Below are 21,734 nucleotides of genomic sequence, written 5' to 3'. Positions count from 1 at the left end.
GTGATCTCTGTCATCCCTTCAATGTCTTCACACTCCTTCCACCCACCCCTTCCCATATTTTTCTCCATTCTGTGCATTCCTGCCTGCATTCTCCTCTCTTCCCCATTCATTCTCCTCTCCCTTTCACCTTGTTCCCCCCACACTTGCAGAACTATGACTTTAACACATGAGAGATGATCTGTTGTGAGTTATTGTCAACACACTTGTGTTAATACACATCAGGAGGGGATGGTGTGTCTTGTATTCAACTACCACACTTACTTTTATTGAACCACGTAAAAGTAACAGAATTTTGCAACTAGAAGACGATTGGTGGTAGCAGAAGGGAAGGGGAGGTAGAGTGAGGGACTCAATCCTAGCATGGGGGTCTTTATTCTTTTCTTTTTCTTATTGTGCCAGTATTGAAACATTATCTCAGGGATTGGGCATGGATCCCTAGATTTTTCTGCACACAGCTGGTGCGCTACCACTTGAGCCACAGCTCCACTTCCAGCCTTTTGGTGGTTAGTTGGGGATAAAAGTCTTGCAAATTTTCCTGTCCTGGTTGACTTCAAACTGATGAGATCCTCTGATCTCATCCTCTTGAGCACCTATGATTATAGGTGTGAGCCACAAGGGCCCATCTAGGTGCTTTATTCTAAATCCTCAATCTTATCAGCTTCAGGGAGCTGGTCAGCCGCTGAAAGAAGAGGTGAAATGTGTACAAATGGAGCAAATTTCCTTCACATTCTCAAAGAAAGAACCACCAGAGCACAAAACAATCCAACCTTCATTTTCTCTACAGAAACGTTTTCTCTGCATCTAGGATGCAGAACAAAGTCAAGATTTCCAGAGTTTTTCTTAGCCAAGAAAGGCCTGAGGGTCCCTGTGGTCTGAGGTTGGGAAGGATGGACATATCCTCTAGAAGAGGTGGACAGACAAGCTGCAGGAGGACATGTGCTGTGGTTTGTTGGGGAGCACTGTACTGTGAGCATCGTGGTCTCTTTTTGCTACACCACCACTGCCCCCTCCCCACCTCAGCCTTCCACAGTCTCTTCCAGAGCAGCCTCATCGCCCAGTTAGAGATGCTCCTAACAAGCACACTGTGAGAGGAGCAGTTACAGGTGTTCCTTCCATTAATCTGTGTCACAGCCTGTGTTTTCCTGGGACCAAGAGGTGGGCCTGCTCCAGCCAAGGATAACACAGATGGCTTTGTTTAGCTGAGTGCTTTTATAGACACGCTCACCATTTATGTGTCAGCAAAAATATAGCATCAAGAAAAGTGTCCTGAGGATTTTTTTTCAGGTATTTTTATCCCATTAGTAATATTAAAAAAAATTGGGGCTGGAAAGGTGGCTCAGTGGTAGAGCACCTGCCTTGCATGCATGAGGCTCTGGGTTCTATTCCTCAGCACCACATAAGCAGAAAAGGCTGGAAGTGGTGCTGTGGCTCAAGTGGTAGAGGGCTAGCCTTGAGCTGAAGAGCTGAGGGACAGCGCCCAGGCCCAGAGTTCAGGCCCCACAACCGAAAACAACAACAACAACAACAAAAAACCCTTGAAAGTGCACTACTAGAAAGTATCTGTTATTAACACTTTAATATATTTTGATATCCAGGAATTTTCCTGACAGTCTCTGTGTATAATATATTCACCAATACTTGAACAAAAAAGGAATCATATTACCCACACTATTTTTCAACTTAACTTTTACTTAAATATACATATAACATATATGTGTTACCACATCAAGAAACATACCTGTTTTATAATTTATGCTGGATGCTTTGTAGTCCATTATATTATACCATGTAGTCTAGTATATCATGATATTGTTATTAGTCTGTCTTTTATATTATATCATGATATTTTTATTAATCCATTTTCAATTTGACATTTGAACAGTTGAGAACTTGACCTATTATAAACAATACTGAAAGGAATTCACACAAATATACACACACTCTCTCTTTCTCTCCCTCTCTCTCTCTCATACACACACATTTATTTACCAGTACTTCAGGGTCTAATACTCTAGTTTGGCTTTCTTGCTCATGGCTGGTGCTCTACCATTTGAACCTCACCTCCAGTCTAGCATTTTGCTGGTTAGTTGGAGATAGAATCTTGTGGACTTTTCTGTTAGAGAAGCTTTGGGTTGGGATTAACCACGTCCCAATCTCATGAATAGCTAGGATTACAGGCATGGGCCACCGGTACTTGGCAAAAGGAACATTTTTGCATGAACATCTTTGTATATCTATATTTTGGTATGACCTTCCCTGGAGTAGGATCTCAGGATCTAGAAGATTGTATACAGTTTTCCTTCTTATTCTCTGAGGAAAAACTAAACCCAGTGCCACAAGCTCCACTTCCTCCAGCAGTGGCAAGACCGTGCACCGCCTTGTCCCCATCTGTCACCCTGGGGGGCCAGCTCAGTGTTGTGGCTTTCATTCCTACAGAAGTTCACATTTTAACCATTTATTTCTTGTTGCTTGTGTTTCTTCTTGGATGGACTCTCCACTCCCACCTTTTAGCTGCTTTTTTTCCTAGAGCATTCAGCACGACCTTCATGTGACATAGCTCTAGTATTAAGTATATCAGCTCTTATCTGACAAGGTAATAAGTATGTTTCCTTCCTCATTTGACTTTCAAATGTGTATAAAGTGTTTCATATATCATGCTTTAATTTTATGTAATTAAACCTTCATATTTTCTTTTGATTTATTTTCTTGTTTCATGAAAGATTCTGCTCATCAAGACTTTATGCTCATCTATATCATTGTAATCATAAGGGAGTTCATTCTGTGCATTTAACTCTTTAATTCATTTCAAATTTGCTCCACTATGTCATCAGAGAGAAAAATGTAATCTTTTCTCCAAAAGACTTCACGAATCTCCACCTGCCTACTCTTTGATGAGTCCCGGTGACACCTGAAAATGCAGAATCTCTTCCCCTTTTCTCTTTAAATATTTGAGCTCATCAAAAGGTACTGCCACACCCCCAGGCTGTGCTTCTCAGAATCTGGGGAGCAATAGGCAGTGCAGTTTGCTTCTTCCTGCTTCCTGCAGCCAACCTACCCCAGATCCCTGAAATCTTTTCCAGAGCCTCTGACTCTTCAGAATCATCAGCAGTGGACTTCGCTTCCTGCCTACAGCAGGGTTACCCCTCCAAAGAGGCCTCCCCACACTCAGCCCCCTTCACCCCAACCCATCTGCCAAACCGCGGGGACTAGATAGTGATGGGAATGGGATCTTGTCATCCCCTTACCTTAAAATCACCTACCTAGCAGCATTTTATTTTCTTTAAGAAAACTTTCCAAGTCTTACATCCAATATCAGGCATCTCAGAATGGTCTGACCTCAGCCCCTCTTTTTCCGGCTTGTCCCAGAATACCCACCATCAGCTCTTCCAAGAATGTACTGTGCCTTGGTCTCCTGCCTGCGCCCCCATTTCCAATCCCCGCACCTACACTCAGCCAGCATCCCCCTCTGCATCTCTTCATGTTGCCCGCCTGGGTAACATAGGTTTAAACACTACTCTAGCTGGCAATAAATGTCTATATTTAGTGCTGATAGGTTTTCAGCACAACACACAGGCAAAGCATAGTTGGAGTAATTGGGGGAAGTGTGCTATAATGTGCTTCTCCATGGAAAAAGCATTCTGTGGCCAAACCCGTTCGGGGTATGGTGCAGACCACATAGGGACTCATAAAGGATGTTCCCGTCCTGAGCGCTTGGAGAGGTCTTCCCGTAAAGAATCCTATTCGCCTTTAGTTTTCAAATATATTTGCTCACAGAACCACTTGTGTTTCCTATAAACAGAAAGAACCTTTTGTACCCTGAGAACTTGTCTTCACGAGAGAACTTGATAAAATATTAACTCCTGCTATCTGGGTAGGATGAAGCCACCGTTCTCCGAGGCTGAGGCCTTGTGTTTGAGGTTTAGCAAAGCCCACACTCAGCCAGCGGGCTGGGAGTTCCCTGACCACGTGGCGGAACCAGGCGAGTCCAGCAATCCAGTGTTGCATTTACCTTACAGATGCACTCGCTTATGTGAGGGCCGTTTGTTTTTGCAGAACTTGGGCTTCTGCTTGAAAATATGTTCCTTCCACGCTTTTGAACGCAGAGAGCCATTCATACACCAAGCCTGGTTTCCCTTCCTCCTAGCTCACTCACCAGGACCTCACTGTCTTAGCTCTGGTACAGTCTTCATGGCTTTGTGTCCATCCAAACCACTGACACTTTGCCACCGTGATAGGTGTGTAGCAATGCTTCATTGTGAAATTAATTTTCAGTTTTCCTACATATAACATTTCATATATATCTATGAAATGTATAAGGAATAAATTATATGAATTATAAAGAATAACATTTATTATAAAATACATAGCATATATATATTCCTATACATTCCTATGTATAACATCTTGTCCTATATTTATTTGACATCTATATATCATCTTAGGGAAGGGTCTATACTTGTTTTGTCCATTTTTTTAATTCTGTCAGCTCATAACAAATGTGCGTGCTAGCAACCTGCCTTAGGATCATTGATGTTGACCCTGATCATGTTTGTCAGTTTTTCTCACAGAATGTTACTGTTTTCTCTCCCCTTTATACTTCTCTCTGTGGCAGGAAGTCTCTTTGAAGGCAGAGAAGTTATGAGACTTCTGTGGAATTTTCCATGAGAGACTTGTGTTACAGCAGTGTTGGTTTGTTGTTGTTGTTTGTTTTTTGCACCTACATATTTTCTGGAATGCAAGATATTCTAGTCTCATTTGTGTATTTCCTGTCCTGGTCCTAGAACTATTTAGTTCTCCAGTGATCTCTGGGTCCCCAGGGAATGAGGTTACGAACAAAGGATCTAGGTGCCAACCCTGCTTGCTTTGCTAGATCCCCTTAGTTGACAGAACGAGGAAGTATATGTGTGTCTATTATCTCATGCATAGAATATATATACACATATCTATAATATCATACTATGGAGCTACCTCTCCCTCTGTGAATTCTTAGTGACATCACAGGGGTCACTTCAGTCCTTCTCCCTTTGCTTATTTGTGAATTCCCATGCCAGTAGCAACATGCAGCATCAATTTACGTAACTATGCAGGCTCATATACATGTATAGTGCTCTCAGTATTGCTAACCAGTGTCCTTGTGGGAAAGAGCTTTGGCAAGCAGAATGCAGCCGTGCCTGCTGCTCTTTTCACTTAGTCTGACCAGTGTCACTCATTCCCAAAGTGACTTAGCTCAGCACCCCTCCACACTCCCAAGTTTTTTTGGTGTTGGTACTTGGGCTTGAACTCAGTATTCTTGGTTAGCTATTTTGTTCAAGGCTAGTTTTTTAGCTACACATCTATTTTCTGCTTTTAATTGATAAAAATGAGATAAAAATGTCTTGGATTTGTTTGTCCTGGCTAGTACTGAACCACATTCTTCAGATCTTAGCCTGAGCAGCTAGAATTACAAGTGTGGGTGTCACCAGTGCCCAGTCCACTTACCTGCTTCCCATACAGAATGGATTTAAAACAGACTGGGTTCTTCAAACTGCAGCTTCAATTTCCTTCTCTTTCCCTCCCCCCCTTCCCTCCACACCCCTCCCCTACATCTCCTGTTCTTCCCACTCCCACTTTCACTGTTTGTTTGGTATGTAGAGAAATAGAGTTTCATTTCTTAAGCACCATTCCTTGGAAAGGTTATGTATCTTTCCTTCATTGATTAACTTTTGAACCTTAGTCAGAAATCCGTTGGTCATATGTGTGGGATCCATTTGGAGTTTCCTGTTGTTTTTCATGGCTTTGTGTGTCGGTTTCTCTGCCAATACAACTCAGCCTTGATTCATGCAAACTATTGCAGCCACATGACTATTGAAATTGGGTAGAAGCATTCCTATCATGTTACTCCTTTTCTTTTTTTTCAAAATTGTTTGGGTGCTAGTCATGGTGGGTTAAGTTGCTCAATGGTTTGATCTGACTGTCTCTTTCTCCTAAGCTCTGGCCTTTCTCTGTGGCAGATTGGTCACTTGTCAGCCTGATTGGAGCTTTGTAAATTGGGCTTGACGTTCTGGGGAGGTGAGTCTGGAGTAACCTCTGTTCTAGAGAGTGGTTATACCTTACTGCTCAATGGTGGGTGGCTTCGCCGAGGGTCCCGAGTGGCCAATGAAACCCTTGCACCCTGGCCGGTGGGAACTCTCTGTCCTCTGTGGGCTTAGGGCACTCACTGTTCATCTTGTATTTTGTTTGCCAGTCTCCTAAGAGCTTCAACTTACACACGGTATTCAACAACACACTCAAGGGCACAGACTATTTCTGGTGCATTTATTTTTCTTTTTCTTGGTGGTTTGTGTCTTCCCTACAAATTACCTTGGCTTCCACACACTCCAACCTTTGTCTCCTCAATTTAGTGAAACCATGGTGTTCCAAATTGGTCACAGGCAGAAACCAAGAATGATTGTGGGGCTCAGCTGTGTCATGAGCTGCCTGGGATCTAAAGCTTAAAAGTGTGTGTGTGTGTTTAAAAAAATATTCCATCCAGTTGTCTAGCTGTTTATTGTGAGGGGTTAAGACAGTGATTCCATAATTACAGAAGAAATCCCAAATGCTTATTAAGACCTGTGTCTAAAGCCTGATGTGTAACTAAAACATTTTACCCAAAGCCTGGCACATGGAAGGCACATTGCAATTACAAAGATTGTGATTCTATCTTTCAGTGTGAACTCTATTAACAGTGGTCTTACTAGTTGGGATTTTTTTTTCTTCTTACTGTTCCTAACTTATTCAAAGAGAACATACAGAATTAATCAGTATACTTGTATGAATAAGTACTACTAAATATACCTACTATACACAGCGACGAAAACAGGAGATTGAGAAGAAATTGTGAAACAGTCAAAGTTCAGAATGAACCTCCTTGCCAGCCTTGCTCAAGTTAAAGAAATTATTCTGTATTCTCTTTACACATTCTTATTCAGGAATAACAGCTTAAGACCAATTGATTTTACTCTTAGATGGAAAAAATAGGAAGAAAGAAAGTTAACTTAAAGACAATTGTCTTAAGCCAACAAAAGCTTAAAAGCTCTTCTACTAAACTCAGCTGAAGTGCATATTGATTGGCATTGGAGTGTCAGTGTAGAAATGCTTTGAAGACACCATGCTATCTATTGCTGTAGAGAATCATAAATGAAGCCAAATTTATTCCCAGTAATTTATAATAGACCTTGACTTTGTGAAGATAGATGACAGAAATCACCATCACTGTAAGGCAGAGAGTAGCAGTCATCCTTGAGCATCTTCTGGTTGAAATCTCCTTGAATGGCTCCATCACTGAAGTCCTCCAGCGTGGCATACAAGAATGGCCCCCAACAGAGAGACAGTTGATTCAACTGTAAGAAGTGTCAGTCTGTAAATTAGGCCAGTACAGTCCTTGTAGAAAGATCTGGAACTCTGCATTACTCCAGGGTCTGCCAGCACCAACATGCTCCCTAATTAGACCCGGGACTGGCTCCATTTACCACTCCCTCCCTCCCCCAGTACACCTCTAAGGACGCCATGTTGTAGTAGCCATGTTTGTGCAGCAGATAGGTACAGCCTTATCTCTGGGTCTCCATTCTTATGGATCATACATATTTAACAGATGCCTATAGAAAGAGTTCTTTCCTATTTTTCCTGTCATCTTTATTCCTATCTTCTAATCTGTTGAGTCCCCAGAATGGGAAGTTTTAGGGATCTGAGCCTTCTGATTCTTTGAGAGGAGCTTAGTCATATCTCAGACCTAATATACATGCCGGGTTACTCTGATCCTGACCAAGCTCCTTGAGGAGCTGTGGGCCGAGCAGGCCAATAGACAGCACAGACAGCTCTGGGACTAGCGCTGAGTTCAGGAAATTAGAAGACTGGGATGTTGACATTGGACTTCCTGGAGCAGAATGGGGCCTTTGAGTTTACCGACTGCCAGAGGCAAGGGGGAGCGTGCCCATTTCTGTGCAGGCAGCAGGCCATTCCACTCCAGAATCTGCAGTGTTCTGATCACCGGCTACAGTAAGCTTATTTAGTAAATGCTTCAATCAAACAGGTCTTCCTAAAGGATTAGGAAGCAGTACTGATGTATAAACCTAACAAAGTCTTTGATTTTTGTCCTTCACCATTTCTCATCCTGTTCTGGTTGAGATGGCTCTTTAAGTAGTCTATCACATAATGTCACATGTAGTGTCATCTATCTTCTTTTCTTCTCGGAGTGATTATGCCGTTAATACAAAGCCAACCTCAGGAATAGGTTGCTAAGAAAGAATCAATTTCATGTCCTTTCTGTCGATATAAATGACTATTTCAAGAAACAAATTTACTTAGATATTCCTGTATTATAGTCAACCAAGTATGACCCAGAAGCAGTAAATATTCCACTTGATAGATTTCACTCTCAAATGAAATTTGCAGACTCCAGCTACATAAAGACAATGAAATGGACCAGATTCGAAAGATTAGTATGTCATTCCTCCTCCACGGTGGTCTATGAGTGACTGGTGGTGGTTTCATAAACACAAGGTAAACCAGTAGTAGATAGGAAAGGATTTTAATGTGAAACAATCTTGGAAGTAATTCCTGAATGTGCTGAAATATTGTCTCTTGAAAATGGGAGTAAAATGTTTTATTTTGCTCCTAGATTGTCTTTGATGGGGCCAATGGTAGCATTTTAGTTTTCCCTGCCTTTCAGCATTTATCTAAGCAAATGAGGGCTTATTTTGAAAATTTATCCTTTTCAGTTTTGAACATTTTTATTTAAAGAGAGAATGCCTTGATTTGAAGCACCCTCTGGAGCTTTGATGAGAAGCACATCCATTGTCTATAAACTCATGGTGATGGCTGTGAAATCTCTTGGAGATGGTTTTGTCCTTGTAACTGTTGATAACAAGCTATTTCCTGCAAGTCGCTGTTTGTTTTGGATGACGTGTGTTCTGGTTTGTAATTTCATGCCAGGTTCTCAGAGGCAGCAGGTAGAGATGCCTGAAATGGTCTCAGCACAGTCAGGAACGCAAGGTCACGTTCTTTCCCATAGGAGAAGATACACTGGAACTGCATTCATATCTGCTTCTAAGGGAAGATTAGGTCAGATTTGCACTAAACCCATACTTTGCAGCCATCTCTCCTTCCATGAGCATGATTGTCTCCTAGCTTTTCAATCTTCCTGAATTTCAGCCTTCAAATGTATCTGTGGATTTGGAAAGTGAAGCACATTTTCATAATCAGGCTAAGTGCACAGCCATGTCCAGAAAAGAGATAATATCCAGTTTGGCACTCCCCAGCACTTAGCTACACAATAGTCATAAACTATGAGTTTTCCACTTTCTGGAGTTTCAGAGAGATAAATAACACCCTTTGGCGGATGCCATCCAAAGTCAAACAGACTTTAGTAAAATTAGGAACCGACGTTTGCTTTACAGATCAGTCTTGGAAGGTTTCTTCAGCCTTGGAAGACAGCTTTGGTTACCTACTGACAGACTAAAAAGGAGATTTATCTGACCAATGCCTTTTCTTGTGCAGCTTTTCTTAGCCAAAGATCCCTGCTCTGGAATTTTCTGAGAAGTCTGAGCTTGGTATACACCGGGGGCGGTGACCACAGTGGTGTCACTGTTGCCCTCTCTTTTCTCCCTAGGGGAAGAGTGTGACATCGACATCAATGAATGCGACAGTAACCCGTGCCATCATGCTGGAACCTGCTTGGACCAGCCCAACGGCTACACCTGCCACTGTCCTCACGGCTGGGTGGGTGCAAACTGTGAAATCCGTAAGTATCTCGCCATCTCTTACGTAGTACTGCATTTTCCTTCAGCAACAAGAGAGTGTCCACTGTGACCACAGGACAACCCCCCCCCCCCTGTCACTGTCCATGAGAGGCGCGGGAGGATCACCCGAGTGGCCCTTGCAGCCGTCAGTCCCAGTGGAGTCCTTCTGTTTCTGCATTATGCCTGCTCCACTCCTTTTCTGGGGGAGGGATTGCCTTTCCATGGGGACAAGTATCCTCAGATGTCATCCAGAGTTCACTGCTACTCAGGCAGCCAACAATGTGCTTACCAGAGAAAGCATTAGAACCATATTAAAACACACACAGAAAAAACAACTGCAGTCTCTGTGCTGAAATTTTTACGAAGCAACCTGGGATATAAATTCACTTTGCATTTATATTTTCAAACATACGTAGGTTCTGTCCATTGCCTGGAGAAAAGTTCAGCCAGGATGAGTTTGAAAGAAAAACTGAAAAACATTTATAGCTGCTTCAAAGCTAAGGTTTGGGCTAGGGGTGAACATACAGAAGATAATTTTTTTTCTATGTCAGGATCATAGGTGAAGGTGCATCTCCCAGGAAGGTGGTGAAATGGGAACAGGGAATTGTAGTTTCTGTTGTTTTGGAAATGGTTAAAAATTCAATGGTGAAGGGTATTTTCTTCTTAGAAATTACTTAGGGGGCACTTTTGTCTTCCACAATACAAGACCTGGAACCATGCTGGTTGGGGGAAGCCTTCCCATTCCAGATGTTTCTCCCTGCAGGAATGTTATTCCAAAGGTGGCCCTTCTGGGCCCTCTTTACCCTCCTCTACTCTAATGGGCAAGAATAGCTCATTAGTTGGGCTGGGAAGGTGGCTCAGTGGTAGGGCGCTTGCCTTGCATGCCTGAGGCCCTGGGTTCGATTCCTCAGCACCACATAAGCAAAAAGAAAAAAGCCGGAAGTGGCCCTGTGGCTCAAGTGGTAGAGCGCTACCCTTGAGCTGAAGAGCTGAGGGACAGCGCCCAGGCCCAGAGTTCAGGCCCCACGACCGGACCCCCCCCAAAAAAATAGCTCATTAGCTGCATGAATTTCGAAAGAGGCAAGCAAGTTTACATACAAATCTGTCTGTCTTCTTGAATTGGCCTATCTGCTGCTCTTCCTCCCTCACTTCTTGGTCTAGCACTGCTCATAGCAGGGCAGGGGTCATTCATTTTTGGTGTGTATCTGAGGTGGGACTGGTCAGTATTAGCACATTTTCTTCAAGAAGAAGCACAGTTGCGAACATCATTTTGATATTTCATCTTTTCACTCTTTGTCTTTTCCTCTTGGTTCATGGCATGAGAAGGCACGTGATAAAGTATTTTTAGGCCTTCCCAAATGACCCTATGCAGAATAGTCTTAGGAGGACCAACTTTCCTTGCTTAAAAAAAAGGTGAGAAGTACTCCTTTGTTGCAGAGAGAGAGAGGTGTGTATATGTGTGTGTGTGTGTGTGTGTGTGTGTGCGTGTGTGTGTGTGTGCATGCGTGTGTGCGTGTGTGTGTGTCAGGGGATGAAAAGGGTTCCAGTAATTTTTAGCAAAAGGTTAAAGGCTATGAACCAGTGGGAGACATCACAGTGTGGAGTGTGGGCTAGTGGAATCTGCTGGAGAAAAAGATCTCGATTTTGGTCCATGGGACCTGGTCATGGTGCTCACTGAGTGGCTGAACTTAGCCATGAACAGCCTTAATTGACTTATCCATAGCATGGTGATTCCCTTTCATTCTGAAGCTTAGCAGTTTTCTGAAATAACAAATTTTGCATATTGGGGTAGAATATTGTCTATTGGTAACATAAAAAAGAGTGTTTGTGGAAAGTATACTAGGAGGGTACAGATTAGAAGATTTAGGAACACACAGGCTTTCATACTTTTTGAAGCAAATTCTATGGTATATAGAAATATAAGCATCGCTTCCTTGTAGTGAGGACACTGCCTCTCAGTACCCAATGATGGAATAATAAAGAGGATCGAGGTTCTCTTCCCATTCCAGCCCCGTCATACGGTGGCTTTGTGACCTGGGTAGACAAACTGGCCCCACGGAGCCTTGACTTTCTCACCCATGATGACTTTGGACCATCCCAGACCGCCAAGGATAATCTCCACACTTGGAAGTCCTCGATTTCATCAATCAGCAAATTCCCTTCTGACATATAAGCTATGCACCCACAGACAAGGAATTAGGATGCGGGCATCTTTGGAGGATTGTTTTATTTGAACCTGGTTGTATATGGGTCACAGTGTTGTCCTAGTCATCACGATGGGTATTGGTATGAACAGGACTCACAGTGACTGAAGGTGAGGCTATGTATAGAGGCAGTGGCCGTAAAGGCAGGGGGTGTGTGTGGGTCCCAGCCTGGGTGTCCTGCCACCAACTCTACCTGGTGGGAGGAGGAGGGTCATGTCACCTCTCACAGGACTTGATGAGTGTTCCTGCTTTGATCTCTAGTATTAAGAATGTGCGAGTAAATGATAAGGCAGACTTCCTCGTACCTTTTCCTTCAGGTGAAATGTGCACAGGGAGCTCACAAATACAGCAAGCACGCACACATACTGAGAAGTGAGGGGTGGGTGATGTGTGCAAGTGAACTGGCTTTCTCACCAGCACTCCAGGGCCTTCCACAGCCTCTGAGCTATATGCAGAGCCACTGGAGCCGGTCCAGGTACCTGTGCTCGTGATGGCCCCCAAGCACGCGTGTTCCCAAAGCAGACACATACGACTATCAAACTCATCAAGCAGAAGGATTTATGGAAAACATAATGTAATTGAGTTTGCCTCTGTGTGTGTGTGTGTGTGTCTGTGTGTGTGTGTGTGTGTACCAGGACTGAGGCTTAAATTCAGGACCTCACATTCTCACTTGCCTTCTTTGCTCCAGGCTGGTGCTCTACCACTTGAGCCACATCTCCACTTCTGAATTTTTGGTTGTTAATTGGAAATAAGAGTCTCATGGACTTTTCTACCCAGGCTGGCTTTGAACCGTGATTATGGGTGTGAGCCACCAGCACCTGACCTTCATTCTCTTTTGAAATAATGTAGGTGAACAATAAACTCTTCCCTCTGTGTTCAGTATGATAAGCTTCGAAACTTAGACATGGGCAACAATGCATTTGGGAATAAATGCTGCAGGTCAGTTGAGTGCAGTCCTGGTGGGTGTGGTTTGATTCTCAGTGTGTCCCTGGCAGCCTGTTTCTCCTTCAGCATCTGCTGCACACCCAGCTCCTCTGCCTAGCTCCAGGTGCTCCTTTAGAGCCAACCAACATGGTCAAAGCAAAAGCGCTTTGGAAACTACAACACCTAAACACATTGGGTAGGCACAGAAATGCAAACGGTCTCTGAGACTCACAACTGGCCCATTTGCAGTATTTTTTTCCCAAACAGCTCCTGTGCACGCGCTCCTGGTCGTGCACCTGCTGGGGCTGTGAGCTCATCCCGCATAGCACATTCCGCTTCAGGATTCTTCCCAGTGCTGGGCTGTGGCCAACACAGTTAACGACTCATGTGATGGGGCTGCCAGGCCGCAGGGAGGCGATGAGTTACGAGGATGGCGCCTGGCCTGGGAGACGGCACTGTCAGCCACCTGGTGCAGACATAGTTACTGCCGCTCAGACGCAAGTGCTAGAGGTTCATTCAAATGCAGCCTGGCTACTAGACCAATCCTCCTGCCTGCCAAGCAGTCTCCTTCAACTTCTATTAGGAATGCTGTAGATGACAGCAAAGTAGGATCTAGCTTTAAAGAAGAGAAGCGGGGAGGAAGGAAAGCACAGGATTTTAAAAGACATTGATAAACTCAAACGCAGACAGCTTTGAACACTGATATTTGAGAAATGAGCAGATGGGGAGAAATGCAAACAGTGGAATCTGCTTGGCAGACCTGGGACACCGCACGGTGCAACACAGTTGCTCCTTCACAGTAGCGGCCATGTGGCTGTGGACTCACTGCTTCCACACCGTCCATCGGAGCGGGGAAGTGATTTGCACCAGGTGTGTGTATAGAAACGGTGCGGTCCTCCCTCGTGCCCAGATCTGCATGCTCTGTACCAAGCTGGAGCAAAGGCAGCCCTCGTGGTGGCCCGGAATGGATGTTATAGCCTTCTCTGCTGTGCTCTGGACTCCAGCCTGAATTTTTTAAAGCAGTGTTATAATAGTTGGAAATCAAGTGAATCATGCTTACTTTTTCAGCCTGAAAAATGAGTTGTCTCTCTCAGCATGCAGCAGGTATTGCCAAATGAAATGGCTGCTGGTTTGGGGACTGAGCCCGGGTACTGGCTTCACAAATCACCTCCCTTCCATCAAGACTATTTACTTGCGGTGATTTACATGGCTCTCCCTGTCTGTGTGTGATTTGGCTCAGGGAGCAGGGAGTGTACTGATTCTAAGTTAGACTTACTAAGCTACAAGAGCCGCCTTAAAGGGGCTGGGCACGTAGAACTGAATGGCAAAAACAGGTTTCACAGGTCTCCGTAGAGTAATCAGGAATCAGAGGCTCTGATCACTAACTTGGAAGTGACTTCATTTGCCCATCTTTTCTTGGGTTCTCAGGAAGCATCCAGGTCAGGCAGGGTCCTTTTTCTGGTGGACTTCAAGGAAGTATGTCTCTAGGCCTGACCTCTGGTGAGGGCATCTACCTTGTTCTTCAGCTTCTAACTTTTCAAGGTCTAGTATAGCTGATTCTCAGACTCCCTGAAGATGTAGCTAAGATAGAAGTAGTGAGGATCCAGACACCACAAATAACTTTTGGGCCTAAAATAGAACAGCAAGAAAAGTCCTGAGGATTTCACGGGAAGACAGGCTTGTTCCTGTTTCCCCCCTCTCTGCATCCTGTATCTAGACACCCTGAAAGTGACAGCCTATAGGGTGTGGCACCAGGGAATAAGTGTGAATTGAGAAGAGAAGGCCTCTTCTTTTCCGCATGAGCTCAGCTTCTTTTTGGTCTTCCCTGGCATTTTTAAAATTTACATGGCTTCCTTTCAGATCCTCTTCCCCTTTGCAGTTGTGTATGAGTCTGTCAACAGGATGTAATTTGACAGGACTGACCATGCCAACCACAGAGATTATAGCTTGCCCTTCCATTTCCCCTCCTCGTACAGGCTGGAGCTATTAGGAAGGCTACCCCCCTCAACTCTGAGCACCTGCCTGAGAGGACCTCTCATGAGGTCCCTCCCCCTCCAGCACCTCAGCTGCTCCACCACAGGAGCCACCTATGAAGTGCCATTTCAGTTCTTACTGTTTTAAACATTTTTACTGTTTTAAGCTCACAGTAAGCCATCTTACAACTGAACAGCCAGGGTGGGGAGCTCTATGAAAGGCAGGAGCTGGGATGGAAAGCAAGGTTGGTGTGATCCCAGAGGCCACCCTCTTCCCGCATCTATGCTGTGTTTCTACCAATAACTTCTCTCCACTTGCTGGTCAAGGGTTCTACCACTCAAAAGTGCTAGGGTTTTAGATTAGTTTTTAGAATCTCATGTTTTTTGCTGTCCAGCCTCCTACTTGGACCTTCTGAACTGCTGGGATTACAGGTCTGTGCCACCGTGCCTAGGTCTTTGTGATGGGTTCCCGCACATAATATCCATTCCCTCCATCAGTTCCAACTATCTTGTCTCTGACTCCTGACTAGCTGGGTTTACAAGTGGGTGCCCGGCTGGGTAATTTCATTTGAAAAAGTCATTATGAAGCCCATTCCTCTTCCCATCCTCTGCCCACGTTTCTTTGTGTGGTGTATTCGTGTCTCCTTCTTTGTGCTTTGCTCGTGATCCTCCTATATGGAGGCCCCCGGCCCCGGGTCCGGACGGGTCGTGGGCACGCTGGCCCTTAGGGGAGGTCAGTGGAGCAGGGTGGAGAGGGCTCTGCTCACCCGCTTGCTCTCTCCCCAGACCTGCAGTGGAAGTCGGGGCACATGGCCGAGAGCCTCAGCAACATGCCCCGCCACTCGCTGTACGTCATCATCGGCGCGCTCTGCGTGGCCTTCGTGCTCATGCTCATCATCCTCATCGTCGGCATCTGCCGCATCAGCCGCATCGAGTACCAGGGCTCCTCGCGGCCGGCCTACGAGGACTTCTACAACTGCCGCAGCATCGACGGCGAGTTCAGCCACGCCATCGCCTCCATCCGGCACGCCAGGTGGGTGCGGGGGGGGGGGGGCAGGGGAGGGGTGGGCAGGGGAGAGGAAGGGAGGGCTGGGAGGAGAGAGAAGGGGACAGGGCAGGGGAAGACCGGGGAGGAGAGGACAGGAAGGTGGAGGAAGTGGCAAAGGAGGATGGGGAGGGAAGATCAGGACAGAGGAAGGGACAGGAGGGAGGGAAGAGACAGGAGAAAAGAGGGTGGGAGGAGAGGGCGGGCAGGGGGCGGGGGCAGGGGAGGAGGAGGTGGTTTAATCGGGGGTGTGGAAAGGACTGTGAAGAGTCTGCATACTTCATGAGCGCCCTCCCCCGTAAACTTCCTGCTAGGCCTCTGTTATGTTTTGCTTCTATCGGTGTAATGTGCACTGATCAGTGACTATAAATACCTGCTTCTTCATGTCAGGTCGGGACAGTTTTTGATGTTCTATTTCGGGAATATTTTAACTCTTGCTCTTAAAATAGCCAAGTGACTGAGGGTCTGCACGAATAATGCTGAGTAGCTCTCAGCCCATGGGCGAGCTCCCATTCTAGAAGGCATGCCCTCATCAGCAGTGGGGAGAGGTTGGTGGTGGGGAAGAGTTAAGACCCAAGCAATGGCAGGAAGCCTTCACCCCATCCCCCCCCCCACCTTAGACTCTTAGACTGCTTAGTCTTTCCCTCATAACGCTCCCTCCCCAGAGAAAAGGAGAACTCCTCCCCAGAGAGCTAGGGCCAGCTTACTAAATTATAAATCTTCCACATCCACTTATGATGACCTCAGCATCAGTTACTGCTTGATAGATGACACTGTCTTTTGTATTAATTGAAAGAATAACCAGAAGCACACAGTTCTGAAAGCCCGTGAGCTGTAATGAAGAGTGTGCTGAGTTGGGTGTCTTGAGAGTGGGACGTGGGGGCGATGGCTTTGTGCTCTTTGATCATATGTTCCTACTGATCAAGACCCACACAGACCCAAATTCTGTGTGCATGGAGACAGAAACTAAGAGGTTCAGAGTTTGTTTTTTCAAAAAGAATGTCTCCAAATCCAAATCTCCAACCTTCTAGTGATTTGCAAATAAATCATAGTGATTAAAAATCATACACATAATATTACAAATATGTGCAATATAATATATATATTACCTATACATTATACTTATTGTAAATTGCATATATTACACATATTACACACACACATATATATGTGTGTGTGTATATATATATATATATATATCTCCACAAGCCATCACAAATTAAATGGATGCATGCATTCATTGTAAACAAAGCAAAATGAGAAGCCAGCGGGTGAACTGGGTCTGGGGAGAAGCTGGTGGCAGCGGCAGAGCGCTGGGTGTGGGCCGCAGTTAGAGCAGCACTCTGGCTTGCTCAGGTCACTGTGGGGAAGTAGAGAGAAAGGATTCTTCCATCTCAGGACCCCTGTCCCCCCCCCCCGCCACGCTGTTCATCTGACTTGCTCCCTCAGTGTCAGCTCTGGTCTTCCAGGAAGTCCTAGACAAACCCCTGCTGTCCCAACCTTGGCTGTTTATTTGAGTCTTTCCCTTTATTTCTGTCTCCATTGGATCTTGGCACACAGCGAGCGTTGTGAAACTCTGAGGTCTGAAATGAATAGGTGATCTTAGCTTGGGTTGGCGTAGGCTGTCTGACTTCGCTTGGGAGGCCGATTCATCCCAGGCACCAGCCCAGTTCCTGGCACCAGCCTCGGTGAGGATCTGCAGTATCCTAAATCACTGGTCGAGGACACCAAAAGGGTGGAGATCTGATCCGCTGTCTGCTCTGTCCTCTCAGGGGCTTAGTTCATCACCAAGGAGCAGCATCCATATCTCTATGTTCTGATGTATCAGGAGACCCAGGAGACCAGCCTCCCTCCACCCAAGAGACATCCAGAGGGAAGAGCCTTCAGGGCTCACATGGAGGAGGCTTTAGTTTAGCCGCAGAAGGGTTAAGGATGGGTGCTCTGGAGTCTTGTTGCCCATACAGCTAGTCTGAATTCCTTGACTGAGTTCTCTCTCAGAAAAGAACATGCATTTGCATACCTGGTTCTTATTTGGGAACCTATTTTTGTAAAACAATATCGACTTGTGTAATCCTTAAGCAGCAAGCTCCTTGTACACAAGTGACTGCGGAGAAACCTAGCCCGAGAAAGGCGCTGGCGGAACTCAGTCCTCGTGATGTTCCCCTCTCCCTCGTTTGGCCTCTAGTTTATGTCTGTTTCATGCCCTCCCTCCCATCCCTCATGGAGGGGTAGCAGAGGGAGACTCAGGAGGTGCCTGGTACTTTTTTTTTTTTTTTTGTCTGTCATGGGGCTTGAACTCTGGGCCTGGGCGCTGTCCCTCAGCTCTTCAGCTGAAGGCTGGCACTCTATCACTTGAGCCACAGTGTCACTTCTAGCCTTTTCTGTTTGTGTGATGCAAGGAATTGAACTCCGGGCCTTCTGCATGTGAGGCAAGCACTCTACCACTGCGCCACCTTCCCAGTCCCCTGCCTGGTACTTCTGATGTTGGCAGTAAGTCAGTGGGTACTGGTCTGCTTTGAGTAGAAGTCTCTCTCACACAATTCTCTCTCACACACATACACTCTTTCACACATGTGCACTCTTACAGACATGCACACACAGGTGAGCACACATGGGGGCACACACACTTGAGCCTTTCATCTTAAGCCCCGTCTGTCACGCAGGCGCTTTGCTTACAGGTAGGAGGGAGCCAATCACAATCATTTCCACCTGACACTCCTCTCTATACTGTTTGAGCTGCGGACTTTCAGGGGACTCTGAATGAATGAACACTGTGATGTACCCTATGACTTTAGAGAACGCTGCACACAAGAGGTGTGGTCAAGTGTAAGGTGGCAGCCCTGTTACATCTGCTGGTGCCGGGAACTTCAACCCAGGCTGGCGGGCGGTTACCCAGCACTTCCTTCGGGCCAGGCCTCCTGCTCCATCTTCCCCAGGGAACTCTCTTGCAGGGGTATCATAAACACCCTAGCGCATGTGTACCATGACTTCCATATTATACAAGAAAAGCATTTGGGTGTAGTAAGAGAAGGTGATTTACAGGATCACTGAGGGAGAGAGCCAGGATGGGAGCAGGTTTGCTCATCCCGAGTGATGTCTGTAGGCATTCCGGACACACGCTTCCTGGGCTCCCCATGCAGGAAGGCTGCGGTGAAGCCCCCAGAACCCAGGCCCAGAAGCGACATGGCTCTGCCTCCCACGAGTGTGTTTTAAAGAACAGTCATATAAAACATCCTACAGTAAAATAAGCCATCTCTGAATTAGCGGAGGTTAAGTTGGTTAACTCTTGTCGGCACGTTAGCTTCTATGAGTATGAACTTGCTTTCCTAACATCCATTCGGTTCTTGGAACAAAGGAGATGTGAAAGGCAGCTCCAATTTTCAGTGTGGCTGGGACTCCACATTTATTGAACACCAACTGTGAGTCTTGGTTTGCTGGGTGTCTAAAAACCACAGTGCTCTAGGAGACCAGCTTGTTTAGCTGTCATCGGGCAGATGTGCACTTCGTAATGAGTTCTGTTGGGCATGGAAGTGGTAAAAAAAAAAATGCTGCCAGTAAAAAAGAAGAAAAGAGGAGTGATGTTGGGTTTGTGTAGAAGAGTGTTTCGCGCGCGTACTCCAAAGGCCGCAGAGCAGGGCAGGACCTGAACCAGAAGAGCCCACCCAGAAGTTGACTTTCATTTAGTAATTACCATTTTAAGATTGGTTTGGCAGAAAGTCCTCGATGTTGACTGCTCTGGTTCTTGGACACCCATCAGTGCTGCTGTGGAGTGAATTTCCATATCTACATATGTGCTGGAATGGTGGCTTTGTGCTGGGAAGGGTTGGGTGGGTGACAGCTAACCGTGACTGTCAGGCCGGGGCTGGACACCAGCAACTGCGGTCTTTTAGGTCGCTTCCTCTCTCTGCCCCTCTTGGGTTGAGATCTCAGAGGCTTCAAAGCTTATTCCTGAAAATTCCCAGGAGAGAGGCCGTCTGTCCCGCCACCCAGGGGCAGCCAACTCGGCTTTCTGTATCCCAGCCACTGGAGTGTATGTAAAATAAACCTGTGTCCCCAAATATGAAAAAGACAAATCCATACGTGTTTTCTTAAAGCCTGTTTTGGAGCCACGGTGCCTGGCTGGCTGCTTGGCCAGGATTTAACTCAGAGGTGTCATCGTTCATTTGGACTGTATATTTTGTGAAGTTCATATTTTCTTTTTTGCTTCTCTCTTGCACCAAAGACTAATATTTGTTCTCGTTCAATGTTAATATCAGGATGTCTGAAATTTCTGTACTAGCCTCAGACTGTATTTTCGGAGTATTTTTATAGTTCCACTGGATTCTTGACTCGAAGTCATTCTCAGACTCACCTCGGGGCCCAGTATCGCTCTAACCAGCACCCTCTCTGTCTGTGGCTTCAGGTTTGGAAAGAAGTCCCGGCCCGCGATGTATGACGTGACTCCCATCGCCTACGAGGATTACAGCCCCGACGACAAGCCCCTGGTCACGCTGATTAAAACAAAAGATTTGTAATCTTTCTTCTTCCTCCTCCTCCTCTTCTTTTTTTTTTTTGGATTATTTTTCAAAAAAAGATGGGATACGACGATCATTTAAAAATATTTTTAAGAAAATTTAAAAGCTTAAGAAATTTAAAACGTTAGCTGCTCCAAGAGTTTTCATTAGACTATTGAAGAACTAATTTTCTGCAGCCCTTAGTTTGAAAAGGTATTTTAACAACAGAATTTGTGAAGCCTCTAGACCACGTTTTAATGTACATCTTAGCTGTCTTACACCATACGCTCCTACTAGTGTGTGCTATTTTCATGGTAGACCGCACCATGAAGCCAGATTAACCCATGTGGTGGTTGCAGGACAAGTCTAATCAAAGAGAAGTTTCCTTTCGCTGTGTGAGTGCTGGCTTTTCTGAGTAGAGTTAGGAGAACCTGTAGAGTATGATGCATAATACCATATACCCGTTCCTTCAAAAGAAGTCTGAAATGTTTGTTTTGTGAAAAAAGAAGCTAGTTTCAATTTATTATTCCTAACCTGAATGGAATTAGCCTTTGCTTTATTCTGTGCATGGGTAAAAGCAACTTCTTTCTGCACTGTTTGGTTGAACTCTGCAGAAACATTTCTTTTGATACAGTTTGTTTTTGTCATTTTCGTAACAGTTGTTGAACTTGGCCTTGAAAATATAGATAACAAAAGGGCCTATTGAGGTGTATTATGACTGATTTCAATCTGTAGGGGTTTTTTTGTTTTCTGTTTTTTTTGTTTTTTGTTTTGTTTTTAGCAGTCAAGGTTTTTATATTGTGAGTGAATAAAATTTGCGTTCAAGTTCTTTGTTGGTAAAGGTAGTTAACGTAAGGGAGTACCGGTTTTCTTCAGTAGTATTTCTCATAGTGCATCTTTATTTATATTCAAGACATTTCTTTTTGTGGCTGTATTTGATTGATATGTGCTTTCTTCTGATTCTTGCTAATTTCAAAGAATATTGAATAAATGTTAGCAAGTCAAGGATGTCCTCGTCTCTTTCATTCTTTTAAAAGGATATAAAATGTGTGGGATTTGATATTGATTGTCAGACAAAACCACTTTTTATTACATTTTAAGTACTCTAAAAAGCAAGTCTCTTTGGTGGATATAGTTTGGATGTGGCCCCCAAAGATGCATGTTTTGGAAACTCAGTCCCCAGTATGGTGGTGTGGGAGGTAATGGGACCCTGAAGAGGTGCGGAGTCCTTACATCATTGAGGAGCTCTCCGGAGGGACACAGCATGGGTCTCTCCCGGGCTTCCTTCTCTCTCTGCTTCCTTTAGTGGTGCTGTGGCCACTGTCCCCCACCGCTGTCAC

General features: G+C 45.2%; 1 protein-coding gene across 1 annotated transcript in view; it reads left to right on the top strand.

The window, feature by feature from the left end:
* The window catches only part of Dner (delta/notch-like EGF repeat containing), a 160,983-nt gene extending 139,608 nt beyond the window's left edge, over nt 1-21,375 (top strand). Inside the window, exons 10-12 of the mRNA XM_013020452.1 lie at nt 9,626-9,757; nt 15,643-15,889; nt 20,304-21,375. Of these exons, the coding sequence (XP_012875906.1) occupies nt 9,626-9,757; nt 15,643-15,889; nt 20,304-20,415 (491 nt within the window). The 3' untranslated portion in view covers nt 20,416-21,375. The remainder of the gene's footprint in view (nt 1-9,625; nt 9,758-15,642; nt 15,890-20,303) is intronic.
* The last annotated feature ends 359 nt before the right edge of the window (nt 21,376-21,734 follow it).

Source organism: Dipodomys ordii, unplaced genomic scaffold (genome assembly GCF_000151885.1).
Source record: "Dipodomys ordii isolate 6190 unplaced genomic scaffold, Dord_2.0 Scaffold1, whole genome shotgun sequence".
Classification (NCBI taxonomy): domain Eukaryota; kingdom Metazoa; phylum Chordata; class Mammalia; order Rodentia; family Heteromyidae; genus Dipodomys; species Dipodomys ordii.
This window is presented reverse-complemented; position numbering and strand designations above follow the sequence as displayed.